The 19,172-nt window shown below is 43.8% G+C and overlaps 2 protein-coding genes across 8 annotated transcripts in view; one reads left to right on the top strand and one right to left on the bottom strand.

Annotated features, from left to right (window-relative positions):
* The window catches only part of INSYN2A (inhibitory synaptic factor 2A), a 45,568-nt gene extending 38,152 nt beyond the window's left edge, over positions 1–7,416 (top strand). For all 4 annotated transcript variants that reach the window (XM_080596637.1, XM_080596636.1, XM_080596635.1 and 1 more), the window contains one exon: positions 4,237–7,416. In XM_080596637.1, coding sequence (XP_080452763.1) covers positions 4,237–4,420 — 184 coding nt within the window. In that variant the 3' untranslated portion in view covers positions 4,421–7,416. The remainder of the gene's footprint in view (positions 1–4,236) is intronic.
* The window catches only part of DOCK1 (dedicator of cytokinesis 1), a 281,310-nt gene that overhangs the window by 184,939 nt on the left and 77,199 nt on the right, over positions 1–19,172 (bottom strand). For all 4 annotated transcript variants that reach the window (XM_080596602.1, XM_080596603.1, XM_080596604.1 and 1 more), the window contains exons 26-27: positions 14,084–14,211; positions 11,683–11,778 (exon numbers count right to left, since the gene is read on the bottom strand). In XM_080596602.1, the coding sequence (XP_080452728.1) occupies positions 11,683–11,778; positions 14,084–14,211 (224 nt within the window). The remainder of the gene's footprint in view (positions 1–11,682; positions 11,779–14,083; positions 14,212–19,172) is intronic.

Here is a 19,172-nt window from a genome sequence, read left to right as displayed (position 1 = left end):
GTTTTCAATCCCTTATACAGCAACAAAATTAGAAAAAGTTCACTCTGCTGGCAGCATGCAAAAAATAAACACTCATTAACATATATTCTCAAAATCATTAGAGAAGCCACGAAGCCAAGAACAGAAAACCCACCACACCAATCCCTAATCCACAGCGCTGGGATTCGGAAGATGGGGTCAACCAGAAAATAAAGGAGGCTGAGCGAGTCGGCTGCTTTGCGCACGTGCCCTGAGCAAGATGCCCGAGTCGTGCCTGGACCAGCCCCTGCACCACGAGGCAGGCCCTAGGTACTGACACAGGCCCAAGGCCTCTGGGCGGCGCCGGGTGTAACGCCCTGCCGGGGCCAGGCACTAAATGCAGCCCTTCACAGGTGGGCAGGAGGCTTCGTTTCCCTTCCTTTTCTGAGTACAGTTCAAGGACGTAGCACAGAAAGTCGCTGTGTACTCGCTGTGACAGCACCCGAGCCCTCAGCACCTTCAGCCCGCAGGGATTTCACTGCGCAAAGAGCGGAGCTGGGGGCACTGAGCCCAAAGCAGGAACAGAAACCCCACGGGTTCCTTCTGACCTCACCTCTGAAATTAACAGCAGAGGAATGACAGCAGTTTTCTAGGCAGCATTCAAGCACTGCCTGCTGCCTTTCTGCAGTGTGCCTCATGCATGGCAAGCCCAATTTCCCGACCCTTGCGTTTGATGGAACGAGTACATCAAAACAAGATTCTCCAAGGTCTGCTATTTTATTTGCTCAAATTCTCACGGGACCACCATATATGCTAACTCACATGCAAACGTACAGTTTTTGGTACAAACCCTGTAAATATACAGTTGCTTTGCGGGGAAAAACTGATTTTTTTTTTTATTAGAGACAAAATTTTGCTGCTTATAGCTGGTCAGAAAAGCAGCCTACGTCCTGTACTGCACACAGGCAAAAACTGAGATAGGCCCTGAGGGTGGGGGCACTCCAGCCCTGGCAGCACTGCGGGTCAGTCAGCGGTTAGATCCGATCAGATTTGTCGGGCAAACATTTGTGATGCTGGCACTATTCATGATATTTAGATTTGTCTAGTTTTTGTAGGGCTTATTCGTAATTGTTTGTATTCATAATTGTTGGCCTAACTGTTGAAAAATATACTACTTGGTCATCGTGCTATGGATAAAATACTTCTGATGCCAATAACAATCTCCGTAATGAATAATGCCCGGCGTGTACAGCCCTCGGTTATACGGTAACTGCAGGTGTCACGGGGAGGCTTGAAGACGTGAAAGAGGCCATTTGGAACTGAAACAAACCACACGTCATAAAGAAAAGATTTTTTTCCCCTCAGGGAAAGGTCACTGAGAGGAAACCTACAGATGCTTAGGATACAGAAATACCGCTAAGCAAAGCGGTATCGGCAGAGCTGTGCCAGGTGACAAAAACTAGTTCTCGAATATGAGGTTTGGAAAGACAGGGGAGCAGGCTGTAGAGAACATCCACCGCTCTATAAAGAAACGTAAGGAAGTCACACAAATATGTGACGCTCGCTGAATTTAATTGTATTCCATCTGTTCGATAGAAAGTTAGAAACCAAAAATAAAATCAGCTACAGCTGATTTAGAAAAATATGAAAAATTACAAAATAAGGTTTTTGTGTTATTACTGCAGCACAAACAAGTCTACGCTGAATCCTGAGTTTGCAAGCAAACAAATCATTTGCCTCAAAGGAACAGTTACATTAGGAAACCTACAAAGCTAAATAAATTGATCCCGATAGATAACAATTCTCTTGCAAAATGTACACGGTTATAAGAGGTGAAATACATTTCCTTTTATCCTCTTTATAGTTTTCAGAAGGAAAAATATTTATTTTGATGTAAATAGGTAAACAGCCTGAAATGAGCTGCAAATGGTTTTATGCAGTAGGGAATGACAACCATGTGGTTTTTGTCATACGGACTAGAATTAGCAGAGTTCTTCTCCTGCAGTCCATCTTTAATAAAAATCGATTATGAAAAAAGGTATTCTGCTCAGAAACTTGGTTTGGTTTGGTTTTTACAAGTCTCTTGTACATCAATTTTGAGTAGGTCTTAAGAGAGTTTTCCAGCTGAATGTACGGACAACATTTGCAGAGTAGTAAAATGACCTGTGCCAGTGCCAGAACTGAAATGCCTCCTCCTGTCCCCAGACCGACACTGAAAAACAAGCCAACTGTAACACCAGCCAAAGCCCGCACAGATTCCCGAGCTGCTTTAAATGCGATTTGCGGAGCTCTTGGAGAAGAATCTATTTCGTTCCGAGATTCTTCCAGTGTATTTCTGAAGGCATTTATGCGCCGGGACATTCGCAATCAACTGACGTCCCAGTCTTCCCAGGAAATTAACACCGCAGTTATCTAACCAACTGCTTTTTGACAGCTAAACTGGAAACATGACCACGTTATTGAGCTGAAGACCGCTCTGCTCTTTCCTTAACAAGGATGAATATTAGATTCGGTGGTCTGAGAGCGTGCCTCTGTAGTAAGAGAATATCTAGTGCTGCTATCTACAGCAAGTTCAGTGGTCAGAGAGGCAGTTCTAATGTGTATCTGAAATTTATACATATATAAATATTCTTCATTTTGAAATGTCTTTTTACCACTTAATAACATGGAGGCAGGAAAAATATTTTGAGTATTTCAATCCTTACCTAAAGAACCTCTTCACTGACTATTGGGAAGTTTCTCCAACCACTTCAGATGACTGAGATGCTGACTGTTTTACTCAATGTGTGTTTAACCGTCAAACTAGGTACTAGTCTTACAGCCAGATTAAAAAATAAATAAAAAAACTAACACCTTTCCAGCACCCCCTTCTAGGGACTTTACTGGAAGTCCTCCTGATAGGCAAACTCTTCACCAGCTCTTGAAAAAGCCAAGCTGTAACGCACCTCACCCTTCCGATATCCCAAACTTTTCCTACCAAACTTTTGATTTCCTCTCTTCCGATCTAAGAGGAAAATAAAATCCACCTAAATCCACAGATGGCATAAAGAAGCATAGCTTCTCTCATACCTTACCCCAAATGAGCCAAGTCAGAAAGGACTCAGAAAACACATTTAATAGTTATTAAAATGAGCTGACGTCCAGGAACGCCGTATATTCATGCAGCACTGAGGTATCCGAAGTAGTCGGTGCAAACCCTGTGAAACCTCAGCAGCAGACGTGAAAGGGCAGCCGATCAGATGCCTCGAAAGATGCACTCAGTCTTCAGCTCAAACTGCTAATTTTAGAATATCAAGCAACATACAGGGAAGAAAGATATTACACTATTCGTTCCATAAAATTTCCCTAATTTCACTGTCTCCTAAATTCATCCTCCGATATCCAGCTGCAACGTAGTGCCCAAGACAGGATGAAAATACTCGCTGTAGGACTTGGCCAGAGGTTGGCATACCAAATGCAATTTAAACCATGACGTTTAAGGTATTTGAATGTACGTGGCCTAGATTCGGTTTTGAGTACCAGATAAAATTAATATTTTGCTGAAGTTCATAATGTGATTTGTTTTATAAGCTAACCTTGAATCTGTAGCTCTCTCTATTGAAATAAGGATTATAATTTCATCGTTATTATGTTTCTTAATTGCTAGCAGGATTTTGTAGTGGAGAGTCCTTAGAATTCAGGAGGTGTAATCTGGATCTTAAGTATATTTTCTGAAAGCATGCTTTAAGACTAAACAAGTGCTTCCCTTATTGCTTTTTTATTATTTTTATTTATTTAGCAATTATTATTGCTATTAAATTTTAAAAGCAAATGAAACAAAACAAATACATACTAGCTATTACTGGAACACGTTCTTTCCCTTTTACCTACAGATCTGATCAGCTAAATAAATGAGTCCACATCCCCAGCTGCTTTTGTCTCAGCACTCATTCACAGCAGAGGCTTAGTAGGCTGTATTTTACTCTCCTTGTTACAAGGCTACATGTATATGCAGAAGGTTTGCAATGTAAAGGAGAAATAGGTTTTTAATGTATTTATTTTTCAGAGATGAGTACGTACATATGATGGTAATTTGGTGAAATTAATCTGATGGTAAAACTTGCAAGAAACAGCTAAGGTAAGTAAGTTGCCAGGTCAGCCATCTCACCTATAGCCAACTCATCAGATTTTTTCAAAAGAAAAAGTTCTCTGCATCTACAGAGCAGCAGAGTGCGCAGGATGGGTGTAGTGTCTAGATTATCCTATAACAGCTAATTGCTTTTTTCTTCCCAATTTTAGCGTGGAATTGGATTTTAAGCAGCAAGAAGATAAACTACAGCCAGTTTTGAGAAAACTTCATCCTATTGAGGAAACTCAGGTTGCACCTTTGCCTTATTCTCAGGAGAGCTACTCCTCAACTCCCAAGCAAAAATCTAAAACTGAATCAAAAAAGCATGGAAGATGGAAACTCTGGTTCCTTTAACCAAGTCCATTACATGTGGAGTTCAAGGCCTTCTCTGAGGAAGATGTGGAGTTGTGTCAATCACCTACAACGGGATCTCCGCAGCTTGATCCGTGCTGCCGGCCGATGCTGTTCTGCCGCCGCCGGCAGCGTTCAGCTCTCACCATATGTACCAAAAAGGCCTTTGTACCTAGGAACTCGTGTTCGGGAGCAAGGCGTTACCTGACGCCTTGCCAACTTTTATTTGCGGTTCACCAATGTGGGATGTAAAACCTGAATTGAAATTTGTACAAAATGGAAAGTAAAACTATTCCCCCCCCCCTTAGATCTGAGAGCATCGCATTCTAACCTGTTCAATCGTAGGCTGTCATCCTGTACGCAGCGCAATATCACTATTGTTTTAGAGCCTTCCGGGGGTTTGGTTTGTCGTCTTTTAAACAACGAGGGGAAAAAAGCGAGCAAGCCTTATGTTTGCAATGGTCTTCAGTTTTACAAATCCATGTTGATCGGGGAGTGCAGTTTTCAGCACATATATCCTGGACAAAGCACAATTTTTCATGTGGTCCGAGACCATGAATACTCTCTGAGACGTGACTATGTGTATATTTGCCTTCATGTGTTGTAGACTTCAACCAAGCTATCACATTTTGACAACGCACCGTCATTTCTAATTTAGCTGTGTCCTCCTCACCAGAAGAAGTCTGCTGCTCTCCTCCAGCAGGCGAGCGGCTAGAAATCTCCCAAATTCAGGACAAGCCTTTAACCACACCAAGCTGACAGGGTCAAGGCCACAGGACAAACTGTCCTAGATCTCACTTGTAATTTTTTGGTACCCAAAAGATCTAAATGACACATTCTGGCACAGGAAAAAAAAAAAAAGGAAAAAAAACACAAAAGAACAATAAAAAGCTCTACCAATTGCTGGCGTTTGCCATAATGTAGTATCTTTTTCTAATGCAATCTTTGGAAAACCTCTACGTTACTGCAAAAGGCACCATAAATTTTATAGTACGCAGTATGCTTTGAAACCTGCTTGGAAGAAGCAGCAATTTTAAAAGCTATTTATTTATTTATTTATTTACCAAGCTTCTCAGATGGGTTTCCCAACCAACACATTAGAGTCTACTCTACTAATGTAGAGTCTACATCTACTAATTGTACTTAATAACCAATGCACTTAGGGAACAAATGTGAGTCAAATTTCTTTTTTTTTTTTTGACACTTAAAATTTTGCTCGGAATTATAAACTGGAACACTGGAACCCTTTCCTTTAAGTATTTGTTACTGTCATTAAAGTCCTAACAAAAATGACCATTTGTGGAAAAAAATCTCCTGCTGGAAGTGGCACGGGACTGGGAATGCTGTTGGTGTTTTTAACGAGTTAAGATCATTTGAGTCATACAGCGTTATGTGACAAACTGGGGTACTGTAAGTTGGTTTTGAAATTGCACACCCTGCAGCATCATTAAGATACAAATTCTTTGGTCTTTGGGTGGAAGAAAAGTAATCATTAGCAGAGGAGCTTGCACCTAGTAACAAACTGGAAATGCTTTCACTTACACCGTTTCTTAGCTCGACATAAAGCCCGTTACTACAAGAAATTTGGGGAAAATCACATGCTATTTGGTTTGGGGAAAAATAAGAAAAGGAGGTTAAAAAGGGAACAGAAATGCAGGAGGTGTTTATGTCCACCTCAAAATTGCTTCCAGCATGCTTTAATGAAAAAGTCACCTTTGTAGTGACTTCAGGAGGGCTCCGAGTTCTTGTACATACATACTGCCCCAAAATACTTCTGTGAAAGCTGAAGGATTAAGAAAAGGTAATTGGTCCTGTGTACCAGGAAGGAAGTGCAATTGTTTCATCTGGAAAAAAATGTGTTTCATGTATTTTATAGTGTTTTTAATTAAATATATAGAGCTGTTTACAGGGCAGCCCACCTTAGGCGTTCTAGAAACCCAAATATTTCCAAACAAGAAAATCTATTTTTTTTTCCTAAAAAGAAATATCAAATATGGACATAACAAGAAAATACAACAATATTCAGTATTTCAAAATAGCAGTAATACTTTATAAACTCGTACATGCTACCATGCCATTTAGTTTAAGTAATTAAATCAAGCATCTCTCAATGGCTATCAATTACAAATCGTTAGCATCACCTAATCGGTAGCTTTTCCCATAAATCTATTCTAAACGTTGTTGTGTGCAGGGACTCTGACACCAAACTCAACTATTTCTGTGCGGTTCCTGACTCATGCAGAGGCCAGTATTCTGTAATCAGTTAAAATGTCAGAGGAGAAGTCACTGGTGAAACATATAAGAGCTAAAAGTGAAAGTTCTCACGGCGTGTTCTGTACATGTCCAGGCTATTTTCTTAAGAAGTTGCAGATTTTTAATTTTTTACATTTTTTTAAAATGGAAAAGCTAACATACATAGTCTTGCTTACAACTACATATCGTGTTATATCGTACCATACAATGTAATTTGTAATAAAATGTTTTTGCAAGTGTGTAAAATGTATCATATTGTATTGCATTTAGAATCACTCAGGCTAGGTACCGAGAGACAAACCTGATTCATTAGAGCTTTTACTGAAGCGTGACTGACATGAAGCTATTTTCACCCTAACGTAGGTGATCTTACAAACTGCAGGTATGAGGTTACAACAGAGAAAATGCATCTTCACTTCCAGCGCGGCACACAGCATAGCTTTGCCGAGTTCCCTGAGAGCATCACACACTTTAATACACTGATTTGCTATAGGCACTTCTCCCACACCTTGCTGAAAATTATTTTTAGCCAATAGATACCGCAGTGATTTTATACTCCTTGTTAGTTTCCAAGTCTGTCTAACTTCCATTAAGCAGCAGCTCCATTCTTTGTTTTAGAACTGTCAGGAAACACCATTCATGTAAGCACCACTTGTTTTCTTAAAAGGAAAAAAAAAATCACTGTAAAAATAGCTTAAAAATCAGGATAACATGAAAAAAATCATGATTAAAACTGGAAAATCCTACCATCAGTACAAAGTGTTTGCTTTTTCTTACTTCAGGTGCAGAAGTGTCTATGCCGTTAATTTCGCTCAAGGTTTTAACGGCTAATCGCTTTTTCAAAATCAAATGGATTCATTTTGATGAACCCTTTCAAATCGAGCCCCCTGTTAGATCACCCCGGTTCTTCAGCACCCGTACAGCAGCGCACGTCGTGCACTGCTCCTGGAATCTGTTAGCTGAATTGCCACTAAAGATGTAACTGCGCGATTCTGTTGTAGCAGGAGGAAACGGAGCGCACGCACCAACTGCTAGCGTTACCTCAGCACCCGTAAAACGCAACTGGGGCTCAGTGAAGCGACTGCAGCGCTGGCAGTTCGCTCGCAGCTTGGGGTGGATGCGGTTTGTTCGGGGAAACGTTGGTGTGGAACACTTCACACCCGCTCGCTGCATCGGTGACAGGAATTCGGGTTAAGACACGGGAGAAGCTTGGTGTCAGCGCCGGAACGAGATCGTGACCGAACTCAAACACCACTTCAGCTTCTGTGAAATCAGTTTCCAACACAACTTCAAATGTTTTCACTGAAAGGAAAACCTGTAGAAATTAGGTTTTGTTTTTATGCAGTTGCATCTTTAGATACCCAGTGAAGAAAATGAAGCTTTCTGCCTATGGTTTGGCACTGCCATCCACTGTAACCTGCGGAGTTCAGGGTTACAAGGACAATTTACATCATCTAACCTCAGCTCATCAGCAAGGTAAGCTCCAGAACTCTCTCTCATGACCCTCAATAACTCAAGTTTCACTTACAAACTCCTCCTGGGAAGGCATGCTGCTTTGGAAATGCCAAGAGAGAATCCACCACTTTCACCTGTTATTCCAGCCTTTACTTCCCACATCAGTGCCGTGCTCCGCTCTGCTCCACACTTCTGTCTCTCCTGCGCTGTCACCAGCTCCTCTTCCTTCCTCCGACAGGCGTCATTTCCACCCTACAGAGATTCTCTTCCACTGCACCCGAGGAGCACCCCTAAATGCTCTGTTAACTTCAGGTGGCTGAAGGCTCTCACATCACAAATCACTTTCTCGACTTTCTGATAATTTCTCCATCTCCTCAGTTTTGGTCTCACTGCATTCTTTCCCAAAATGTCTCATGGAAAAAAAAAAAAAGGCAATGTGGGAAATATTCCACGCATCGGTAAGCCACAAAGTCCTCTACTACCCACTGCTCCCTGGTCACCCATGCCAAGAGAATTCACAGCAGCCTTTGTTCTGACGGTATCACAGTGGTTTTCAGCTGCCTTTTCCCCACAGACCGCGAAGTGCTTTTCAGAGCCCCTGCTCCCAGGGACAGAGGCTGGCAGGAGCAGGACCACTTCCTACCCCTCTGCTCCTAAATCCCAGCTCTATTTTCTCTCTGGCAATAAGGAATGTGATTTGCTCCACAATACAGAGGAATCGAGATTGTCTATTTAATAGATTCATACTTCTGCCGTCTGAAGCATCCTTCCAAAACTGACCACCCAGGGCTCCGACAGCCCCGGCCGGATGGCCTTCCTGAAATTCAGGAGTTCAGCAACCAGCTTGGTTTTTTTGGCTTTGCAAACGAGGAGCAAACCGAGCTGCTGACCACAAGGCAGCTGGGAGTAGCTGTGATTCACTGCGGACCGAGCATCGTGCCTGGTCAGCTCGGATTTACCAGGGGCTGCAAGACGCTGATGCGTCGGGATCACAGCGTTCTTCAAGTGGTGCTGGGCAAGGGAAGAGATTATTTAAGTTACACTTAGAGAAAGAGTCAAGGAAGTCTGCTCAATTTACTTTTTTCAGACAATGTATCTTCCAGAAGGGAAGCTTTTGTGATCTGGCTGCAGGTGAATTCACGAAAAAATAAAAGTATCTAAATCTCACCTTCCCTGAGAATAACCTGCACAGCACCTCTGCTTCACTTAGCAAACAGACCAAGGAAAATCAGCAAAGTGAGACTTCCAGCAAAATCTGGCCAGAAAAAACAAGTAGTTACATGGTGAAATTTTTTTATTTGTTTTTTAAATCTTCAAAACTCACTTAATATGGCAAGTGGGGAACAAACCCTAACTTCCATGTATATAAAGTCACTGCTTTCACCGAAGACTGAAAACCTTTGAAAGGTTTATGCCCCGTCTCCCACATTCGGATTGAGATACAGTACAAGTTACCAAAAATCCCTTCTCATTCCCTGGACCAAGGTGGAATACCAGTAAATTCTACGCAAAACAGGCAAATTCCATTGGATTTCTGCATGGGTGCTGGCTCAGCGCCCCGGGGCTGTGCACCACCTTGCACCAAAGGTCAGCATCTTCTGGAAGCAGGTACTAATCCAGCACACCCATCTTTCAGCAACATTTTTCCAAAGGAAGCTGACCCGGTAACGCTTGTATCAGCATCACGCGTACAAAACCCCGTCCAGATGTTATAACAGAGAGCAGGCTATTGAATTATTTACGGTATCTTTAGTAGGCTCTAATTATACGTTCTCCTGTAACAGCAAATTCGGTGCCCCGTGCTCCCGTTACACTAAGGCACCCAGCGACCCGAGGGCACGCGGAAGACCCCTGCCCACACGGCAGAAGCCCCGACGCGATGCTGCAGAGCTCGGCCCCACGGCACCGCTCCCCGGCAGCCCCAGTGCCTTCTCGCGTAGCCAGCACAACCCAGCTGAAGTCAGGAGCACCTCCAGCTCTGACACGGGGACGGAGAACACGACAGAGACTGAAATAGGAACGGGAACAAGGTGAAGACGTGCCCACTGCAGCACACCGGCACAGCTCTGCTTACACAAGGAGCAAATTGCACGTGCCCCGTAGTTGGCTACTTCCGAAAAAGTTATTAGTTCAACTACGCCTCTCCGAGATCATTCATTTTTAAACCTCCTTCCTTCTCCTCATCCCGGATGATTAATTCTCTAACACAAATTCCAGGTAAAACTGTTCCAGCGGCGAGAAAGGAAAAGTTAATGCATAATTTCAGCCTGATGCTGATCCAAGAGGGGTCAGGTTGTGCCTGCTAATTAGTGGCTGCATTCTAATCTGCCGACTTTGTTGACACCACAGAGATGAATTGCTACCGGTTTGATCACAGGAGGATTCCTTCAGCAACGGCCTGAATTTTAAGCCAACAGTAAGTACTCCTTGAAAGTACCTGGCCCCATTAATAGGCATTTCCTAATCACAGTGTGCGCGGATCGAGTGATTTCAAACTGCACTCACGACCACCACGGGTACTTCTAGCACAACCGTACTGAGTTGAAATACATACAGGAGAAATTTTCAAATCTAGTTTGTTAAGATCAAAAGGAATAATTAACATTTTAATACGGTATCTAAACAACATTCATCAAAAGAATAATTAATTCACAGTCAAACTGCACCGAAGAAATTTCCCATGCATATGTCTTAGAAGACTTAAACCTACTTCACAGCTAGGGGACAAAGAAGAAAGTTTTGTGCCCTAGTACAGATGGATATTTAAATATAATCTATTCTGCATATTATTAGTAATTTCTGTGGTAATACACAACGTTACAACATATAAATCTTACTTTTTTCACTGTTATTAGAATCCAACCTTATTATGTTCTGCAAGAATGAGAGCCACTCGTAACTGGGTTTTGCTCCAACGAAGGATCTGGTGGTCCATTATCACTTTTTATGACAAAAACTATGATTGCAAATCAATGTGATGAAAGCTAAGACAGGAAATAAAAGCTAGTGGATGAAGCATGAAAGACAGAACTAACACTGTAGTATGCTTGCAGACACAACCATCACTGTGCCAAGTAAACGGGACGGCAGCAGGTAAGATGTGAAGAGGAAGAACTCTTTGTAATAAGAAGTAAAATGTCACTGTGTGCAGTTACACAGAAATAAAATAGGAAAAGAAAGGGGAGACCAAAAAGAAAAAAGTGCTAATGGACTCCCCCATTTGACTAGCAGATAAACACTTTAAGGAAAAATGTGACTTCAGGTGGGCTTAACGACAGCAAAAATCAGTGTGTTGAACTGAATCAAACCAGAATCACATAGCACAATAACAACCGCTCAGAAAGATGAAAACCCTGGTCCGATTTGACCAGTGCCCCCACCACCACCTACGTAAGCCACAGAAAAACGACAAGCCGATGCTCTACAGCCTACTGAGCGCACACAGCCAGTTACAGAAGGATTTGATTGCTTTGGATCACTTGGGAGTTAAATCCTATTACAGCCTGGTTCAAAACGATGCGACAAAGGTATTGAAGTTTACATCAATAGACACTTACAATGAGCTCCGAATCACGTCCCATGGAAATGACTGTTCTATTTACTGTCCTCAATAGCTTCTCCATGATTATCTGGACATGGCGCTGTGTTGGCCCCTAAGGAAAAAGAATAAATTAATGGTAACTAGATACAAGAGACACCAATACAATTCAAATATTTATGTTTGCCTTTAAAACCACCTTTCTTGTGAAAGTTAAATAAAGCAGCACTTACTGCTACTGATCAAAGGCAGAAAATTAGCCTCTAATTTAAAAAAGACCGTGCAATGTCTTATTAATACATGTTCCTAATAAATTTATTTTTACTGTTACAGTTATCTAAATTAAAAGCAAGTCCCTGGAACTAGCAGCAATAACCATGACATTTAGTTACTTAATTTTATTTTCCTAAGTCATTTTTCCAACATCACAAGTCCATGGTCATTAGCAAGTTCTGGGGGTTGATTCTACAAAAGCTCCATTAAAAGAAACTAAGGAAAGCACAGCAAAAGTTTAGGTAAGGAACTTCAATTTCAGTCAATTATGCCCAGTTATTTTTTCTGCCTTGTATGTAATGTGCCGTTATTTTTAGAAGAGTTGAAAATAAGGGGTTTGGCACAACTGGCCTTTAAGTAGTAGTTCAGAAACCTCGTGCAGAATGGTGCACACAGGAACTGAAGCCAAAAAACACGACAAGGAGTTAAAACCCACAATAGATGAACATCATTCCCAACCTATAATCTATAAAAATATTTGTTTCTTAGTTTTCCTTAGTCTGAAGGAGCAGACTTCAAAAGGGGAAGGTGAAACAATTCTACAGCCAACACTTGGAAGCCCTTTCCCAGATAATTATCTAAATAAAGCAGCATCTTCGCGGTGCTTCTTGGCTGCAGCACAAACATTCTGATGAACCATTCTCTTCCTTGCCCTTGGATCCACATAATAACCCCCAGCTTACCATCTCATTATGCTTAATTACCAAAGGCAGACACGCATATATGGAGAAGGTATTTTGCATATTTGAAGAGCGATCCATCATCTGTGCATATATACACAGCTACTGCTTCAATACGGGTTTTTCTTCCCGCTGCTGACAGACCTGCCTTTGGGATAAAGCCTACAACTCCGGTACAAGGAGCATCTTCAGGGCAAAAGGCACCTCGGTACCCTGCTCCTCTCCACCCTTCAGCTCTCCCTACTCTCTAAGCATCTTCTCTAAGGTTGTCCTCTCCGCACACCGGGCACTTGTGAGCAGCGCAGGGCAGCGCTCGGGTCCGCTCCTGCCACCCCCGCGGCCCCCTTCCAGCCGGGCTCAGCTCGGGAGTGGGGAGAGCCGCGATTCGACTGCCCCCATGGGAAGAAACGCAGCCAACAAAGGCTGAAAGAAGCGGCCAAGCTGTCAAAAACAAATCCCTTTTTTAGAGTAACCCACTCTCTGAAGTCGTGGCATAAAACTCCTTCCGAAGGATAAATATAAAACAAAGTAAAATCAAAAATCGTATAAATAAAAAAATAAAATCAGAAATCACATAAATAAAACAAAATAAAATCAGGAATCCTCCAAAACAGTCAAATAGGATGTTAGATGTTATGTGACCAGGTGACCCCAGAGGCCCTCTCCAACTGGGTAAATGCATGCTTCTACATGGGACTGAAGGTTCAGGCAGCAGCCCAAGCTCCTTTAAGAGAGCGTCAGGTAATTACAGTTCTCCAGCAAAGCAGCAATATTTGCGTATCCGTGTGAAGCCAGAAGACGAAAGGAGGACGATTACACAAGCTGCACATCCGCACGTCAGCCCAGGGCACTGCACAGGTTCGCAGGTGCAAGCGTCTAACACTTATATTCTGGACAGACAAGACACCTGCAATAGTTGCGATATTCATGTAAAAGCAGCCAGCTACTAATCCAGGTTGTTTCTTGCAGGGTGGAGAACCCAACCGTGTAACTTCAAACAGCACTTCAAGCAGTTAAACAAGTCTGCTGTGTTAACACAAGCAGACGTTCATATATCTGGCCTCCTGGGCCAGTATCAACACAACTCAAATGCGTATTTCCCAAACTGCTGGGGGTGGGTAGGAATGGAGCGTGGAATCAAATATTTTCCACCAGACAGAGGCTAGACGCTGTGTAAGAGAGGTTTATCTCCTAAGTATGTGTATCCTACTCACTGTATAACCAATATCTGGAAAAGAAATGGGATTCTGTAACAGTGCTGTATTGGAGCTGCCGCAGAAACAGTAAGAAACATCCCAAGACATCAGACAACACATCCTTGTCATTGCTTACCTAAAAATTAAGTCTTAAAAAAGACTGGTAAGGAGAAAAAAAGAATCAAAGTGATCAGGAGTTACCTGCTGAATCTGTTCTACCAAGATGCATCCCTTTTAAATGCTAATCACCACAGAAGCGCGAGATACTAACCACATCTTTCTTGTAAAGCACTTCCAGGATGTTACTCAGCAGCTGGCAACAAGCCTCCAGATCTTCTTGTCTTTCCAAGTGATACTTGAGCTGATCCGTCATGGTTGGCAGCAAGATTTCCCTGCAGTCTACACACAAGACACAAGGTTACACGGAGAGCGTTAAGGAGCTTCCCAGCATCGCCGACAGAGCCGAGCTGCTCCGGTGCTTACATAAGACAAAAAGCTTAGGAAAAAAAGAGAACTTCCAGATTCCCAGTCACCTGCATTTCAGTCCGAACCACATGAAGGTGAAAAACAGTAAGTTATAAGGAAATGGAGATCAGGCTAGGACGGGCACAGCTTCCCTTGCATGGGAGCACCACCCGGGTTCCCTGAGGTAAGGGATCAGCATCCAAGACACTACTTGGGCACTTGAGTCTCTCTTATGTTAGGAGCTGGTCCATCACCTCACTCTGACGAGCCAGTTTTGTGCAGAAATGCTGTTAAAATACCTCACGCTGGCATTGCAGATACACTTTCTGCTAGTCCCGGACAAGGGAAGTGATTCAGGAAGCAGAGATAAGGGGAAGATAAATAAGAGGTACACGGAGCGAAATAATTAAGCTCAGTACTTTAGCTCCGATCGAGAACGTACGGGAAGCAAAGTGAGGACTGATAACTAGAGCAGGGATCACAGTGGCACCAGTCTAATCAACGTAACGAGCGTACAACCTGCAAATCGCCGTGCACAGACAGAAGACGGGGACCTAGCACTCGCTGCCCCTGGACCCCTTCTGCCCTAAGGAGAGAGCTCCCAGCCAGGCACCCGCCTGTGGCATCGCGGTGGCACCAGCTGCAACCCTGCCACGAGGCCGGCAGCGTCCCCATAGCGGGGAGGAGCGAAGGTAAAACCCCTCAGCCTCTCTCCATGCCCACCCCAAATAAATCCGTGCCCAAAGGAGGGGCACTGGTCACTCCTGTTTATCAGACCCTGACTTACTCCAAGAGAAATTATGAGATTAAATTGCACCGCGTATGCAGCCTGCCTACTACCAACCTACATTTTGGGGGTGAAGGAAGGGTGAATACATTTTATGCCCCTTCTCTAGAGAAGGGAACAGGAACAGACAAAAAACGTGAGGCTATTCCAGATCCTTTACCCTACAGACATCAGTTCCCGAACCCCTTTCCTCCAACCCGCCCACCTATCTCGCGCACACAAGGTCTGAGCGCTGCTCGGTTTCACGTCCTTTAACCCGGCTGGCAGCTTTGCCCTCAGAGGACTCCCCAGGAAAGCAGTCCCTGCACAAAGCCTGCCAGGAGCCTCGGCTCAGTAACACACGGTCACCCTGCAAGGACCCGCACGGGTCCCCGAAGCGGTTTCAGTGCTCCCAGGTCAGCGGTGACCGCAGGCCTCTGCCCCTACCGAGTCCCAAAGCCACAGTGGGGGCCGGCCTACAGCGAGACGTCCGGGGGAAAGGCTGCCATTCTGCTCCCACAAACTGCACAGTGGGGAAAAATAAAAGTCACTGACATTAAAAGAACTTGAGAAATACCAGGCCGCAACGCAGCAGAGAGCACTTCACCTCACGAGGTGCCGGTGAGGGGCCGAAGCAGCAGCGCCCTCACCCTGCCCCGCACGCTCACGGCTGCAGGCCGGGACCAAACGGAGCCCGAGCACACCCGGCCCCAGCAGCTCGAGAGCAATATCCTTCAGTCCCAAGCGACTGCTGCGAGTGGATGTTCACCAGCGATGCACAAGTGGGCTCTCACTCAAAGAGAGCACTTGGAAGCGTCTCCTCCATGTAGGAGTTTGTTTAATTACTTCTGTCATTTAACCCACAGCGTCGTAGCTCAAAAAGGAGCAGCCTCGTGGTGCATTAGGTCAATTTTTTTCCCCATCGAGAAGCAGGCACCAGTCCCTGCATAGTATTTGCATGGAGAAATACATCCAGCCGTAGCTCCACATCCCCTTGCACCCTTTTCCATTAAGGCTTACCCAGTAAGCAGCACCAAACTGGACTGCAAGGGAACAAAATGTAATAACAGAGAAACATCACCATAAGTCCCCGTTATTTGTTTACCACTACGCTATCTGTAAATCCGTAGAGGTATTAGTAGTGAAAGGAGATGGGGATCTCTGTGGCAGACCTGGCTCAGCAGCGCTGACACAAGCAGCACTTCAATTCACACAAAGTCTTTGGGATTTTACCGTACCCCAGTGACTACAGGCATAAAACCAGAACAAATGGCACTGAAAGGGCTTATTCACAGGGATGTTCATTAGCAATCTGCAGCTATTTATACGAACGTGAAGCCTCAACACTTCCCTGCTATGGCAGGCAATGGAATATGTACGTTTACATCAGTCGTTAGCTGCCGCGTATTTCAAATGCATAACCTTAGCTCCAAAGCAGCCCCTCAGACAGAAAGGGACGCTGAATACGAAGGACGACCCAGCATTACGGGAAGGCTTTTCTGACCCTGACACCGTCAGTGAGTTGGCACCACCACCGTTCTTCACTCATTTTCAGCTCCTGCCTCTGAGCGATGCTGCTGCAGCCCTTGACCACTGAGTCCTACCCCCAGGTCTGTTCCCCTCCTCGTTCAGCTGCCTGGGGCATTCTCACACTCCAGGAGCCACCAGATGGGTGCAGGTCACCACTAACTACTCACGCAATATAAATTGTGACCTGATGAACGTCCCGTTCGGTCTGTGTGCCCCAGAGATGCAGAGGCACAAGGCTGCTGCAATCACAAAGCATTTGTGAGACCTCAGTGTACGTTGTTAGCCCAGGTTTTGACTAACTCAGAGAGAAAAATGGACAGATTAAGGGAAAAACAACACAACATGGTGCTGCAGTATGCTTCTTTCACCAAATAGAGGGGACAGAGAAAGAGCTGTGCCAGCCAGGCGCTAAAGCACTCCAGCAAAGACATGCTAATGGTCTTTGTGAAGCCCGCAAGGTGAATCAATCTTTAATAACTTACAAAGGCCCATAATGAGATGTTTGAAAACGTTTCCCATTGCCGGTAAGCCCCACTACTAGCGACTGGTCAGAGATCAACTGAATATCTGCAAGCATGCAGAAGGCAAAAACTGCAGCTCTGCCCCCTCAGGGTTGGATCAGCGGGAGCGCACGTTGGTCAATAGCGCAGGTATTCACGTTGAATTTCTGAGAAAGGAAACACTAACTGATTTGTCATACTCTTATCTGGGATCACACAGCCTGTACAAAGGACCAGGCTCTCCTGGGAAGACCCGACAGCACTCCTTGGGTGCCACCTGCCTGGCTCTCCGCCTTCCCAATCACCGACTGGTGAACATCCGCTCCTTGCTGTGTGGCTGCTGCAGAAAGTAGGCTACGGGAGGATAAAACCAAGTGCCAAGGTGTCCTGGCTACTTCGTTATTCAATAAAAAAGCCAGATCCTTCTCAGTTCAAAAACAAACGCCTTTATCCCGTTGCTTTCCCGTCGCACCATGCTTTTAATGCTGAATCACCCAACGCATCCCAGTGTCATCTGGAACCGGAGCAGAAACTGCTACTCAAACAATTCCATAAATAACGTTGAGATTTTCCAGATACCCCCAATAAAACACACAAGCACTAGAAGGCAATAAAATCCTAAGAGGGAACCCAACCAACACACAAATATCTTTATTTATGTACATATGCATATAAATACATATATTTCAACAAATCTAGTACTATCAGAGTAGAATCTTATCTCCACGTAGAGCACAAGCACATCCTTTGCCGTAAACTATTTTGAATAACTGCGGGTTGGTCAACTACATCTTGAGTATTTACAAGTACAGAACAGGGAAAGTTGACCTTCATCAACCTGCTGGTCACAAACACCTCCGAGCACTGATTAATGGGAGACCTTGACAAACCCAGAGTCTGTAGGCTCCTGCCCGAAAGCCAGCTGTGAAGCCAGCTCACGGGCGTGATGCACAACGATTACAGACAACAGCAATTCGACAGCTGTTCATCCTCTGCTGCACAAGTCCAACCCACGATGATTAATGTCACAGCAACGTGCAGCGAGACTAAAATATTAATCTTTATAAAAGGATGCTCAGGAAGCATTATCAACTCAGGAGCAGCCAAGCAAAGCTTCGATGAAACACTGACACGGGATCTATGCTGAAGCTAAACACGTGCAATAAATTTGGGTCAATATTAAGCAATTCATTTGGAAAGACACTGATAAACGTATTTCTTTCTTTTACGGTTCATTTTGTTGATGTGGACAAACAAAAAAACTGCGCTTAATAACTGTGCTTCTGCTACACAGCATGCAGATAAAGACTGTAAGTTTAGCCATAATTAAGCAGTAAGAATTTGTATAAATGCTATATGCTCTCTCCTAATATTTAATAGACCAACGATTTCCTAATGGAGAAATCACTTGTTTTCTTTCCCAACTATTTAAGGATACAGCAGCCACACAGCTCACTTGGTAATTAGCTGCAAGTCATTTGTTACACTGAGCAACAGAGAATGCAAACATCTCTACGGGACAAAACAAATCAGATAAATCACTATTTATATAAAACTGGGATTTTGAAGCTTCCAAAGACAAGACAATTCACTTAGCTACAAACCAAGTATTTATACATTTAGAACTGAAAACTCGCACCTAGGTATTATAAAGCTGCTGCACTCCAAGTTATGAATTCCCATACACACCTGGACAGAGCCTTACAGGAGACACGCACCACATACAGAACTGTTTCAGGTGCTAAAATCAAGACATGTCCTGCGTTTCAGGGTTGGTGTGGTTGTGTTTGTAGAGGGGACAGGGACACGAGAGGAAGAAGAAACAAGAGGGCTGGCTTCAATCAAAAGTTTGCTGCTTTACATGGGCAAAAGGGTTTTTTTGTGCAAACCATAAGAGGTCTACATAAAATACTGTGATAGCAGAAATAAATCTTATTTATGCATTTACTTGTATACAGCCATACATATACATACAATTAATGTATATTCATATATCTTACATTTATACAGATACCTACATAAGATTACGTATGGCTTATATAAGGACATACTGATATACCCAGGTCCTCTTTGAACAAGGTGTATGCAGATTTCTAAAC

The sequence above is a fragment of the Anser brachyrhynchus genome (genome assembly GCF_964034855.1).
Source record: "Anser brachyrhynchus genome assembly, chromosome: 6".
NCBI lineage: Eukaryota > Metazoa > Chordata > Aves > Anseriformes > Anatidae > Anser > Anser brachyrhynchus.
Note: the sequence above shows the minus strand (reverse complement) of the source record. Positions and strands in the feature narration are given on the sequence as shown.